This window comes from Caloenas nicobarica, chromosome 10 (genome assembly GCF_036013445.1).
Source record: "Caloenas nicobarica isolate bCalNic1 chromosome 10, bCalNic1.hap1, whole genome shotgun sequence".
In the NCBI taxonomy this organism is placed as follows: Eukaryota; Metazoa; Chordata; class Aves; order Columbiformes; family Columbidae; genus Caloenas; species Caloenas nicobarica.
The window spans coordinates 2,318,024-2,329,529 of record NC_088254.1 but is presented as its reverse complement, the minus strand read 5'-3'; the positions used below and the strand labels follow the sequence as shown (position 1 = coordinate 2,329,529).

The 11,506-nt window shown below is 50.5% G+C and overlaps 1 protein-coding gene across 4 annotated transcripts in view; it reads left to right on the top strand.

Moving 5' to 3' along the window:
• The first annotated feature begins 2,604 nt into the window (after nucleotides 1-2,604).
• TRIP4 (thyroid hormone receptor interactor 4) overlaps nucleotides 2,605-11,506 on the top strand; it is a 29,622-nt gene continuing 20,720 nt past the window's right edge. For 2 of the 4 annotated variants that reach the window (XM_065642033.1, XM_065642030.1), the window contains exons 1-7: nucleotides 2,605-2,742; nucleotides 4,249-4,451; nucleotides 5,140-5,276; nucleotides 7,376-7,606; nucleotides 8,090-8,168; nucleotides 10,203-10,332; nucleotides 10,412-10,627. In XM_065642033.1, the coding sequence (XP_065498105.1) occupies nucleotides 2,657-2,742; nucleotides 4,249-4,451; nucleotides 5,140-5,276; nucleotides 7,376-7,606; nucleotides 8,090-8,168; nucleotides 10,203-10,332; nucleotides 10,412-10,627 (1,082 nt within the window). In that variant the 5' untranslated portion in view covers nucleotides 2,605-2,656. Of the gene's footprint in view, nucleotides 2,743-4,248; nucleotides 4,452-5,102; nucleotides 5,277-7,375; nucleotides 7,607-8,089; nucleotides 8,169-10,202; nucleotides 10,333-10,411; nucleotides 10,628-11,506 lie in introns of all 4 variants that reach the window. The other 2 variants (XM_065642031.1, XM_065642032.1) reach the window with 2 other exon arrangements.

Below are 11,506 nucleotides of genomic sequence, written 5' to 3'. Positions count from 1 at the left end.
CCTATGAGACCAGTACATTTTCTCTTTTGGAGAAGTTACATTCCTCAGGCCTGGACCAGCTTTTATAAATTTTCATTATGTGATATCTGTGCTAGTTTTGACATTATTGATGGACTCTTTGAGGGTAAGTCAATTTTTAAGGAAAGATTTCTATGATTCTATGATTCCTCACCTCTGTACCATAACCCTTCTCAATGTAATTTAAAATTTTTAGGATATTAAAAACTTTCCCAGTAATTTTAATCAATTGGTTGCTTTGCATGATTGTTTTGCATGTGGCCACTGTTTAAAGGCTGCTTTGAAGGTGTTTAAACTTTGCACTTGCGTCTTTGTTGGAAAATTTTCACAAATATAAACACATGACGGGGCTCTGAGCAGCCTGAGCTGGTGCAGATGTCCCTGCCCATGGCAGGGGTGGCACTGGGGGAGCTGGGAAGGTCCCTTCAACACAAACCATCCTGTGACTCTATGGAGAGGTAAAACCTCAAACTTGTGCCTACTTCATCCCTATATTCCTTATTAAATCCTCCTAGACCTTGGACATTTTTCCTTAATAGAGGAAGGAGATATTTGAACTCCTTTCCTGAATACCTGTTTGATTTGTGGTCCATCAGACACTCCCCACCTTTTATAAGGCCACTCATTTCTAGAAGTTGGGAAACCAGCCAAACGCAATCAGTGTGAGATTCCCATCGTCTTCTCGTGGCTCCTCAGACGTCGTTCCTCCCGTAAGATCTGTTTAGAATGGGAGAGGTGTCTCTGACCGCTCTGAATCTTCTCTTTAGCTTTGCTGGTCTGGGAGCAAATCCCATCGGATAATGACTGAAGAGCCGACAGTGATTCCAACCTGAGAGCTCCTGCTGCGTGGGAGACAACTGAATAATCTGGATTTGCTGCTGCTGGCGTTTAATGCGGGAATTGGTGAAATAGGAAAACTGTTTTCCTGTCTGCTGCTGCTATCCTGCTCCTTTTATTTTTTTTTCCTTATGATTATATTATGACATTCCTTTAGGCTGGGAAACTTGCAGCTGTTTAAGAAGAATTGAAGGTTTCTTTGCAGTCCTGAATCTGCTGGTTTTTCTGGAGCCGTTGTGTTTCTGTAACTGTTCCAAGCTGAGCTGCCCGTATCACACACGGTACATTAGGGGAGGCCACGTCATTTGTTAAATATCCTGAGCAGGTGCTGTCCCACGTACGTGTTTTAATGTCTCCTGATAAAGCTGGTGGTCTGTGCGATTCATGATGATGCCGAGAAAACTCTGCTTTCCATAGAGCTGCTCCTTTTTTCCAACCCGCTGTATTTCAGTGGTAAAGCGCGGTTAATTAATTTATAGAAGAAACCTACTTGAACTCTGGGAGGCAAACCAGTCTGAAGTCCATGTTTCTTGAAGGTGTTTATTTTAGGCTGCAAAATACGATCACATCCATCATAGCGATTTGCTATGGAGCTCGGTTTATAATTCAGTTCACTTCTGAGGCTGAAATCTGCTTGTGTTTTTTTCTTGAATGCTTCTCTGTTGCGCCTGTAATTAGGGCAACATCTTGTTGGTGGAAACAACAAACCAACCTCGGCGTTCCTTTGGATTCCGAGTTATCAGTCAGAGGACGCATTCAGATTCTGTCCTCTTTCTCCCTTCACGTTACCGCAGAGCACGCTACAGGAAAAACTAACCTGAAGGCAATCTGTCTTGTCTTCCTCATCGCAAGGACGGGCACATGAATTATTACCGCTCGGATAAAATTCTTTAGGTTTCTGAAGAGCAGCAGTTTCCAGCGTCTCAGACTTACTGGGTCTTGAGGCTCTCGTGACTCAAAATTCCGCGTAGATCTGACTTCTGCTTCTTTAGGTCTATTAAAGCAAATGAGAGGAAATCCTCTAAAATGCAGCTGATAATATTGTTCCATTGGCAGAGCCGGTTCTGGCAAGCGTAATGAAAGAATTCGACTCTTCTCAAGTTTGGTCCAAGCTGCTAAATCCCAAGTCCCGTGGCAATTCCATCCTGGCCGGTCTGGCTGTCCTGAGGTACCTCGTAACTGTTCCGTTTGTCACGTGCAAGGCCGGTTTCGGCAGCTTGTTTTTTTTTCCTAGACCTTAAAAGAACAAGTTTCAGTGACGAAATGAAGCTGCAGAACCTCTACCATCTCATTGTAATGAAGCGGACACCGCAGGCTTTGTAGTTGTCTCATCTCGAGCCCAAGTGAGACTTCAAAGGCTGGGGCAAAACACCGTTTAAGTACCTTCTTAGGTGGAAAATATGTGCTACGTGTGCATCCCCAGGTCGGGAGGTTCTTCCCCACCCCACCAAACGCTTTTTTTTCCGACTCACAAGGAATCACTGTATTTCAGTGCTAAAGCGCGGTTAATTAACTTGTCGGAGGAACCTCCTTGAACTCATCTCCTGCTGCTTTTTTTAATTTTCTTCGTGATTCTCTTGTGCCATTCAGCGCCCTGACCCGGTGACGGTGCCCCTGCTCAGGGCAGGGGTTGTGCTGGACGAGGTCCCTCCAACCCCAACCGCTCCCTTCCCACCGGGCAGCTCCCGCGGGGACACCCCGGAACGGAGTTTCCGCGGCCGCGTTGCCCGGGGTGGGGGGTGGGGGGGCGGTCCCGGCGCAGCGCGCGGTGCGCCGCCCTTTCCGGTCCCCCGCGCGGCCCATGGCGGCGCCCGGCGCGCTGCTCGCCTGGTGCGTCCAGCACCTGCGCGGAGACTTCGGGCTGGACGTGGGCGAGGACGTGGTGAGGTGAGCGGGGCCGGGGGTCCCGCACCCTCCGCCGGAACCCGGCGGGTCCCTCGTCCCCTGGGCCGGGCTGCGCGGCCTCCGGGTTCCCCCCCCCGCGCCCGTGGGGCCGCACGGAGGGAAACGGTGTTTTCCGAGCTGCTCTCGGGGGATCTTTGCGCTGGGTTGTGCCTGGGACGGGTGCCCCGTGACGGGACAGGGTCGTTGTGGCGGGGTGGGGAAGGGGTTTAAAAGGAAACGGCCTCAAGTTGCGCCAGGGGAGGTGGAGGTTGGAAATTTGGGAGAATTTCTTCCCCAAAGGGCGGTCGGGCTCTGCTCCCCAGGAACAAGCGCCAGGACCGGAGGAAACGGCCTCAAGTTGCGCCAGGGGAGGTTGAGGTTGGATCTGGGGAACAATTTCTTCCCCAAAGGGCTGTGGGGCATTGGAACAGGCTGCCCAGGGCAGTGGTGGAGTCACCATCCCTGGAGGGGTTGGACAGACGGAGATGAGGTTCCCAGGACATGGGGCAGTGCCAGGGGTGGGTTATGGTTGGACTCAATGATCCTGAGGGTCTCTTCCAACTGAAACGCTTCTATTCTATGATTCTGAGGGCACGCTGTTGTCTCCTTGTGTTTATGCAGAAGCTTTTTGGTTTGTGTTTTTTTTTGTTGTTGTTGGTTTTTTTTTTTTTTTTTTTATGTGATATGGTGAGAACCAGAGTCTCACGGTGCATGTTTTAGCATTTGGCAGGAGGGTTGGGAGAGTGTCACTCTGCGCTGGAACAGGGGGAGAAAGATAATGTATCTCGTTATCTTTTCACTGAAACACACACAAAGGATTTTTCAAAGTGCCCGTCTGACAATTTCACATGGCTTCCCCAAAGCGCTTGTCTGGGAATTTGACTCATAGAATCACAGAATCGTTTAAGTTGGAAGAGACCTTCAGGATGATCATGTCCAACCATAACCCAAATCAAACGCTACTCCATGTCCCTGAGAACCTCGTCTAAATGCCTTTTAAACCCCTCCAGGGATGGTGACTCCAGCACTGCCCTGGGCAGCCTGTTCCAATGCCCCACAGCCCTTTGGGGAAGAAATTGCTCCCCAGATCCAACCTCAACCTCCCCTGGCGCAACTTGAGGCCGTTTCCTCTGGTCCTGGCGCTTGTTCCCGGGGAGCAGAGCCTGACCCCGCCTGGCTCCAAGCTCCTTTCAGGCAGTTCAGAGATCAGAAGGTCTCCCCTCAGCTCCTGTTCTCCAGCTGAACCCCCAGCTCCCTCAGCCGCTCCCATCACACTTGTGCTCCAGCCCCTTCCCCAGCTCCGTTCCCTTCTCTCGACTCGCTCCAGCACCTCAATGTCCTTCTGATGATGAGGGGCCCATTTCTTACCCCACATAAACCCATTTCTTACTGTGGTCTCTACAGAAACCTGATCTGGAGAGGTAAATTCCATACCTATGTGATTAGGCTGTTGGTTTTCTCAGAACAAAAGCCACCTTACCCATTTTTCTCTGTCCCGCCCTCTCACAGGTACATCTTGTCAATAACAAACGAGGACGAGATCCGGGAGTATGTCATTGACCTCATTCAGGGGACTGATGGGAACAAGAGTCAGTTTGTGGAAGAACTTCTGGCCAGATGGCGGAAATCATCCCAGCTGCCCTCCGAGCCTGTACCCACGTTCCGGAAAAAGGATGGTGAGTGCGACGGGGAGGAAGGAGCTAAAGTCTCAAGTAAGCTTGTCTCAGTTATTGTTTATAAACAATTATGTGCCACGAATGCCCACGACTCAGCCTATTTCTGTTCTTTGTGACAGTGTAAAGCCCATTTTCATTTACTAAGTAAGAGTTCAGGGACATGAGGCTGCACCTTGAATCCTGGCATCAGTTTTGGGCCCCTCATGCCAAGAAAGGCCTTGAGGTGCTGGAGCGAGTTGAGAGAAGGGAACGGAGCTGGGGAAGGGGCTGGAGCACAAGTGTGATGGGAGCGGCTGAGGGAGCTGGGGGTTCAGCTGGAGAACAGGAGCTGAGGGGAGACCTTCTGATCTCTGAACTGCCTGAAAGGAGCTTGGAGCCAGGGGGGGTCAGGCTCTGCTCCCCAGGAACAAGCGCCAGGACCGGAGGAAACGGCCTCAAGTTGCGCCAGGGGAGGTGGAGGTTGGATCTGGGGAGCAATTTCTTCCCCAAAGGGCTGTGGGGCATTGGAACCGGCTGCCCAGGGCAGTGCTGGAGTCACCATCCCTGGAGGGGTTGGACAGACGGAGATGAGGTTCTCAGGGACATGGGGCAGTGCCAGGGGTGGGGGAACGGTTGGACTCCATGATCTTTAAGTTATTTTCCAACCAAAACAATTCTATGATTCTGTGATCTTGCTCTCACTCGTAGTTACCCAGCCTTTCTTTGTGCTTACACGCACTTCCAGAGCCTTCGGAAGCACCTCGGGCTGGGGACCAAGCGAAAAAGAGTAAACGCAAAGGAAGGAACAAGCAGGAGATGCTTGCGTACACTGAGCCAAGCGCACATGTCGAGGAAGTAAAAACCCCCCTGGACCTGGCCAAGGTGAGCGTGTGAGGCACGCGAGGGCAGGCTGCGTGTCGCTGGGTGCTGGGGACATGCTTCGAATTTGGGTGGCAAGGAAAGGTGACATCAAACGCTTCAGCCAAAGATGTGATCGGAAAGTGGAAACGAGCTTTCGGAAATACGAATCCTTCGTTAATCAGAGTCTTGATGGAGAAGATTATGCGCTTGAAAGTGTGTTTGTGTTTCTAAGCTTCGGCTTCTAAGATTCTAAGCTTGTTTCTCTCTGAAAAAAAAAAAAAAAGACAAGACAGTCTTATATATGGCACCGCTTCTGTGCGATATACGTTAAATAATTGTCAGGTAGCGACTGTGTCAAAATGGATTTTACTCCCCCCACAAGAAGCCTCGATGAACAAGCTGACAATGGAAATAGATGCTGTAATTAGTGACAAAAGGTATTTCTTTAAATCAGAGCTGTGAAGGTTGAGGGATTAAGCAAGCCACCAAGTGGTTAGAACATTCCTTCTTGCTGTATTTAAGTCCTTCAGTCCTGCTGAAGAAAGCTTTAATTGGTAAATGAAATATTTCAGGCTGCTTCCGAGGGGAATCCTTGGGCGCTAGACCGAGGAATCTGAGCGCTGTAGCGCGTGCTTGTTTCCCAGAACAGCAGCTCAGGTTTGGCCCTTGGCCTCCCCTGTTCAGTTTTGTGGGGAAATTATTTTGCAGTGTTCCTAAACAGTCTGAGCTGCAGTGAAAGAAACTGCAAAATATGAGCACAGAAATATTAAACCCCAGGAAATGCTACTATTTTCAAGCGGCACACGGCCGTAGGGCAGGTGGCTTTCTATGTGCTGGTTTTTGCAGCAGATCTACTCTCTAGCCAGCAGAACTGTTTCCAACAGTCAGTGGGCATAAATGGTGGAACCTAAAGTTACGTTTTTCCACTGAGGGTTTTGTAGCAAGGAAGCTGCAACTGCTTAAAACGTTTGTAAAAGTGTTTGTTTGAAAGGTTAAAAAACCACAGGTTTTGAGTTGGGGGTTAAAAATGGACAGCGGGGTTCCGTTTCCTTGTGGTTATCTTCTGAGCTAATTAAAAAGAAAATCGAGCAAGCTGTGCCAAAGTTTGCTTTATATGTTTATTTTTTTCCTAACAATAGTGTCTGCATCTGGCAGTGGCAGTAAAACCAGTTGGGTAGAACTGGGGGGGGACTGGAAACGCTGTTGAGAGCAGGGAAAAAGAGTCAAGGCAAGAGGTGTCCTGATGCAGACAAAAAAGAGAAAAGTGGGAGCTTTGTGCTGTAATTAATTCCTGCAATTAACTTCTCAATAATTCACTTCTCAGCTGGTACCTGCTGGAGACGTCAAGTGGGAGGAGGAACCCTTTGTATCTTTGATCAAGGTGTAAGGTCTGAGGGAGAAAACGCAGAGTTCCGCTGTTATATTATTAATCCAGCCAGCATCTAAATTAATCTTGCTTTGTTTCTGATCAGAGTTTCTCTACTTGAGCCTGACCTGAAGCTTAATCCCTGCCCCGAAGCCTGACCTAGCGCAGTCTCCGATTGAAACTCGGAGAGGTGAATCTCAGATTCACCGATGCCAAGTCATTAATTGAGAAGAATTTACATCACAGCTAAATATTTGAACACGCAGTGCGGGGAAAACAAAATCTGAGCTGGCTGTGAACCAAGGGGTCCTGCTGCCACCAGCTGTTTCTGGGGACAGGCGCACACAGGACTTCAGAGTTACAAACAGGGGCTTGCTCAAACCTCAGCAGCCCTTGAAAATCAATCGGGGCGTCACTGAGCTGCTCTTGGAAGCTGTTAAATACCTGTGGGTTGAGAACTGGGTCCGGAGGATGTGCAGCGCGCCTGCCAAGCGATTTTAGCTTTCAGAGGCAGCAAATATCAAGTGCATCAGCAACATCCTGATGTCCTTGCTTTGTTTAGATTCCTCGGAGGTTTTCTGGCGGGCCTAAGCTCGTTTTTCCGTTTAATCAGGGGTCTGGGCCAAGTCTCGCTCCAGCTAGGCGGAATAAGGCTGGTCTGAGTCTCCCAGCCTGTTCAAGGGTCAGTGCTTTCCCTTTGCTGCTGGGATTGCAGCGTGAGTGCAGTTTGTTTGTTTAATTTTTCGCTTCTCAGGCACAGGAGAGCAGCAGCGCAGGCAGCAGCAGCAATTCCTCAAAGAAGAAGCCCAAATTTGTCAGCCTGTACACCAAGGAGGGGCAGGACAAGCTGGCCGTCCTGATCCCCGGGCGTCACGCCTGCGAGTGCCTGGGCCAGAAGCACAAGCTCGTCAACAACTGCCTGGTTTGCGGGCGCATCGTCTGCGAGCAGGAGGGCTCCGGGCCCTGCTTGTTTTGTGGTTCTTTGGTGAGTAACGAGGCGGTTTTGATTTGCCGCGCTGGAGCGTGACGTGGTTTGCTTCGCGCTTTGGGGCTGAATTAGCCTCTCAAGATCAAGATTCCTCTAGCAAAGATAGAGGAAAAGATTGGTTGGATGAAGAAAATGTTTCAAATCAGATCCGTTGCTGTTTTTAAAGATTTGTTTAACTCGAAGCGGCCAACTGAGAGAGGATCTCTGCGCTAAGCGTTGTTCAGCTGCTTGGAGAGGTTCTGAGTGCAGTTTGAGGTCGTGTAGAAATGTGGTCATCCACAGCACCAAGAATCACCAAACTGTACAGTTCTCATGAATAAAGAATGAGCTTTCAAAATTCTCCCCGCATAAATAACACCAAAGGAAAGGAGGCGTGGACTGTCATGGCCATTTTAAACAGCTTACCTTGAGCTATTGTCTGAGGCTCTGAAGCTGCTCAAGCACGCGAGATCCTTCCTAAGTCCTCATTTTCTTCCTTAGGTGTGCACTAAAGAAGAGCAGGACATTCTCCAACGGGACTCGAACAAGAGCCAGAAGTTGCTGAAGAAGCTCATGGCGGGTCAGTAGCAATTATGTACCTGTAATATAACGAATCCAATCAGTAGTGCAACAGCAGGAGCCCTGTGCTACGCTCGCCTTGAAACCGTGTAGGGATGAGATTGTGCATGTCCTGGAGTGTGAATTGTCCAGACCCATTCAGAGAAAAGCAACAAAGCTGGTGAAGGAGGTTGTAGCATGGAGGGTGTCGGGCTCTGCTCCCAAGGAACACGCACCAGGACAAGGGGAAATGGCCTCAAGTTGTGCCAGGGGAGGTTGAGGTTGGATCTGGGGAACAATTTCTTCCCCAAAGGGCTGTGGGGCATTGGAACAGGCTGCCCAGGGCAGTGGTGGAGTCACCATCCCTGGAGGGGTTGGACAGACGGAGATGAGGTTCTCAGGGACATGGGGCAGTGCCAGGGCTGGGGGAACAGTTGAACTCGGTCTTAAAGGTCTTTTCCAATGAAAACACTTCTGTGATTCATCCAAATTATAAAGAGTTGCTGGCAAAGTCTAACGATAATTCCCTCTTGGGAGCGGACACCCAAATGTTTCTCTGGGATGTAAATTGCCAGGACAGTTTGTGAACTTTATTTGCTTCAGTCTTTCCTGCCCCGGTTGCTGCACGCTGGCTGTGGTGGGCGTTCGAAGGACGTTGTGTCCCCCCTGGGAGCGCTCGCCAGCGTTTCTGGGCTTCCACAGAGGTGACAGCTGTGTGTGTCAAACGGCAGCGGATAACGTCCTTTCCTTACCCAGAGGCCCCAGGGCTGCTCGTTAGGCATTCCTCAATCAATCACAGTAACTGGATTGCCGTAGCAGTCTTTGAAAATGAGGATAAGGCTCCTGTGGAACGGTGATGTGTTGCCGTCTGATTCGCTGGGTCTAGAGAGGTGGTGTGGAATATTTTCTAATGGCTCTTCTTGTCTAACACTTATCTCGGGAGCTAAAAATAGGAGCAGAGCCAAGGAAAGCAAGAGGAAATAATACCCAGTCTCCCAGCGAAGACCTGTTTGTCTGAGTTTAGCTGAAACACAGCCAAGGTCACAGTGTTCTTGGTTGAAAAACACACTTTGCTGAAGAACCGGGAAAATATTTACTCTGGGTCTCGATGTCAACTTCTCTTTAGAGCTGCTGAGATGGTGGGAGGTCCTGTAAGTCCTTGAGAGCAACAGCTGATCATGGAGTTGGTCTGTTTATAATCTTCCCTTATAGATCCCGTTGTACTTCAGGATCCCCTTTTCTTCCCCAATTTATCAGCCTTATCCTCTGAAGGATAATGTGGGTAAAGCTGAAATGTGGGTAATTATTTGTCTTGGGAGTGAAAAACTGGATCAGCGATGACAGGGAAATACAGGCTCTTGTGTTTCCTCAAAATAAAGGCATTAGCCTGTGTGATGTCTTCTGCGAAATCCATCGGTTTGTTCCGTCGTGGCTTTGATGTGAACACGCTTGTTTTTTTTCCCCCTCCCTTTGGTTGGGTTCTGGCTCCTGGCCAGAAATGGTGAAGAAGAAGAGATGGTTGCCGGGAATTGATTTCTCCGTCTCTAACAAATAGTCTGAAAAACCCACTGAGGTGTATCCGGGGAGGATTTCGTTTGCGAGAGGCTCCGGTGGCAGCAGCCACACGGTTTGCTCTGGAACTGGTGACTGTCGGTCATTTAACGCGACCAAGAGTCTCGTTGTGGAGGTGACAACACTCGGGAGAGAATTTGGCTTCCAGGAGGGGACTCGGGGCCTGCAGCTGGTGGTGGGTGGAATTTAAACAGCCCAAATTGTTGGGAGGGGTGGAGGAGAACTGAAGAGCAAGACCTTCTCTCTCAACATGTTGTCATTGTAGCATTTAAATGCTTCCTTCTCTTTGGAGGAAGGATTTTTTCAAAGGGACTAGAGGCAAAATCGGGGATAAACCTGGTTTGGAAAGGTGCTGAACTGGTGCAAGGTTCGTTTTTTAGCTCCATGAGTGGTGTTTGTTTTAGGAGCGATTTCTGCAGCCAGGCTCACCAAGGCTGGGCTTGAAATGACTGCCTGTTGAGCTGTGATTTGTTTTCTGTCTCAGGCGCTGAGAGTTCGGGGAATTTGGACACCATAAGCAAAGACTTACTGCCTCGCCAAGAAGCGCGGCTTAAAGCAGGCCTGGAGATGGCCGTGAAACACAAAGACAAGTTGTTGGAATTTGACAGAACGAGGTAAGACACGAGCTGGGAGATGCTCCTGAAACAGCATCAATGACCTGGCGGGATAACTCGCCTTTGTTTTTTCTCACAGCGTGCGTCGAACGCAGGTCATTGACGATGAATCCGATTACTTTGCCACGGACTCCAACCAGTGGCTGTCGAAGCAGGAGCGGGAAGCTCTGCAGAGGAGGGAGCGGGAGCTGCGGGAGCTGCGGCACGCCTCCCGCCTCGCCAGGAAAGTCACCATCGACTTCGCCGGCCGGCAGGTCCTGGAGGAAGACACCAGCATGGCCGAGTACCACAGCAAGTGAGTGAGAACCGCAGCGCTGAGGCACGCGGCGGGGAAATCCGCGCGGGCGGTGGTCTGGCTGAATGGAGAGGAGCGGGTGTAAGAGAGCAAGCTGATCCCTTGAAGGGCACCTCTGATGTTAGGGTGCAGGTTTATGTCCTTTTCTTCCTTGAGGGACCTGGGGGTCCGGGGGGACAGCAGGGTGACCGTGAGCCAGCACTGGGCCCTTGTGGCCGGGAAGGCCAATGGGACCTGGGGGGGACTAGAAGTGGGGTGGTCAGTAAGTCAGAGAGGTTCTCCTGCCCCTCTGCTCTGCCCTGGTGAGACCACGTCTGGAATATTGTGTCCAGTTCGGGGCCCCTCAGCTCCAGAAGGACAGGGAACTGCTGGAGAGAGTCCAGCGCAGCCACGAAGATGCTGAAGGGAGTGGAGCATCTCCCGTGTGAGGAAAGGCTGAGGAGCTGGGGCTCTGGAGCTGGAGAAGAGGAGACTGAGGGGCGACTAATTCATGGGGATCAATATGGAAAGGGGGAGTGTCAGGAGGATGGAGCCAGGCTCTTCTGGGTGACAACCAGTGATAGGACAAGGGGCAATGGGTGCAAACTGGAACACAGGAGGTTCCACTTAAATATGAGAAGAAACTTCTTCATGGTGAGGGTGCCAGAGCCTGGCCCAGGCTGCCCAGGGAGGTTGTGGAGTCTCCTTCTCTGCAGACATTCCAACCCGCCTGGACACCTTCCTGTGTAACCTCATCTGGGTGTTCCTGCTCCGGCAGGGGGATTGCACTGGATGAGCTTTCGAGGCCCCTTCCAACCCCTGACATTCTGTGATTCTGTGAGGGTTTGTTTTGGCTTGCAGCACATCATCTCTTCCAGCACAGCTCTGCTGAGATCCCCT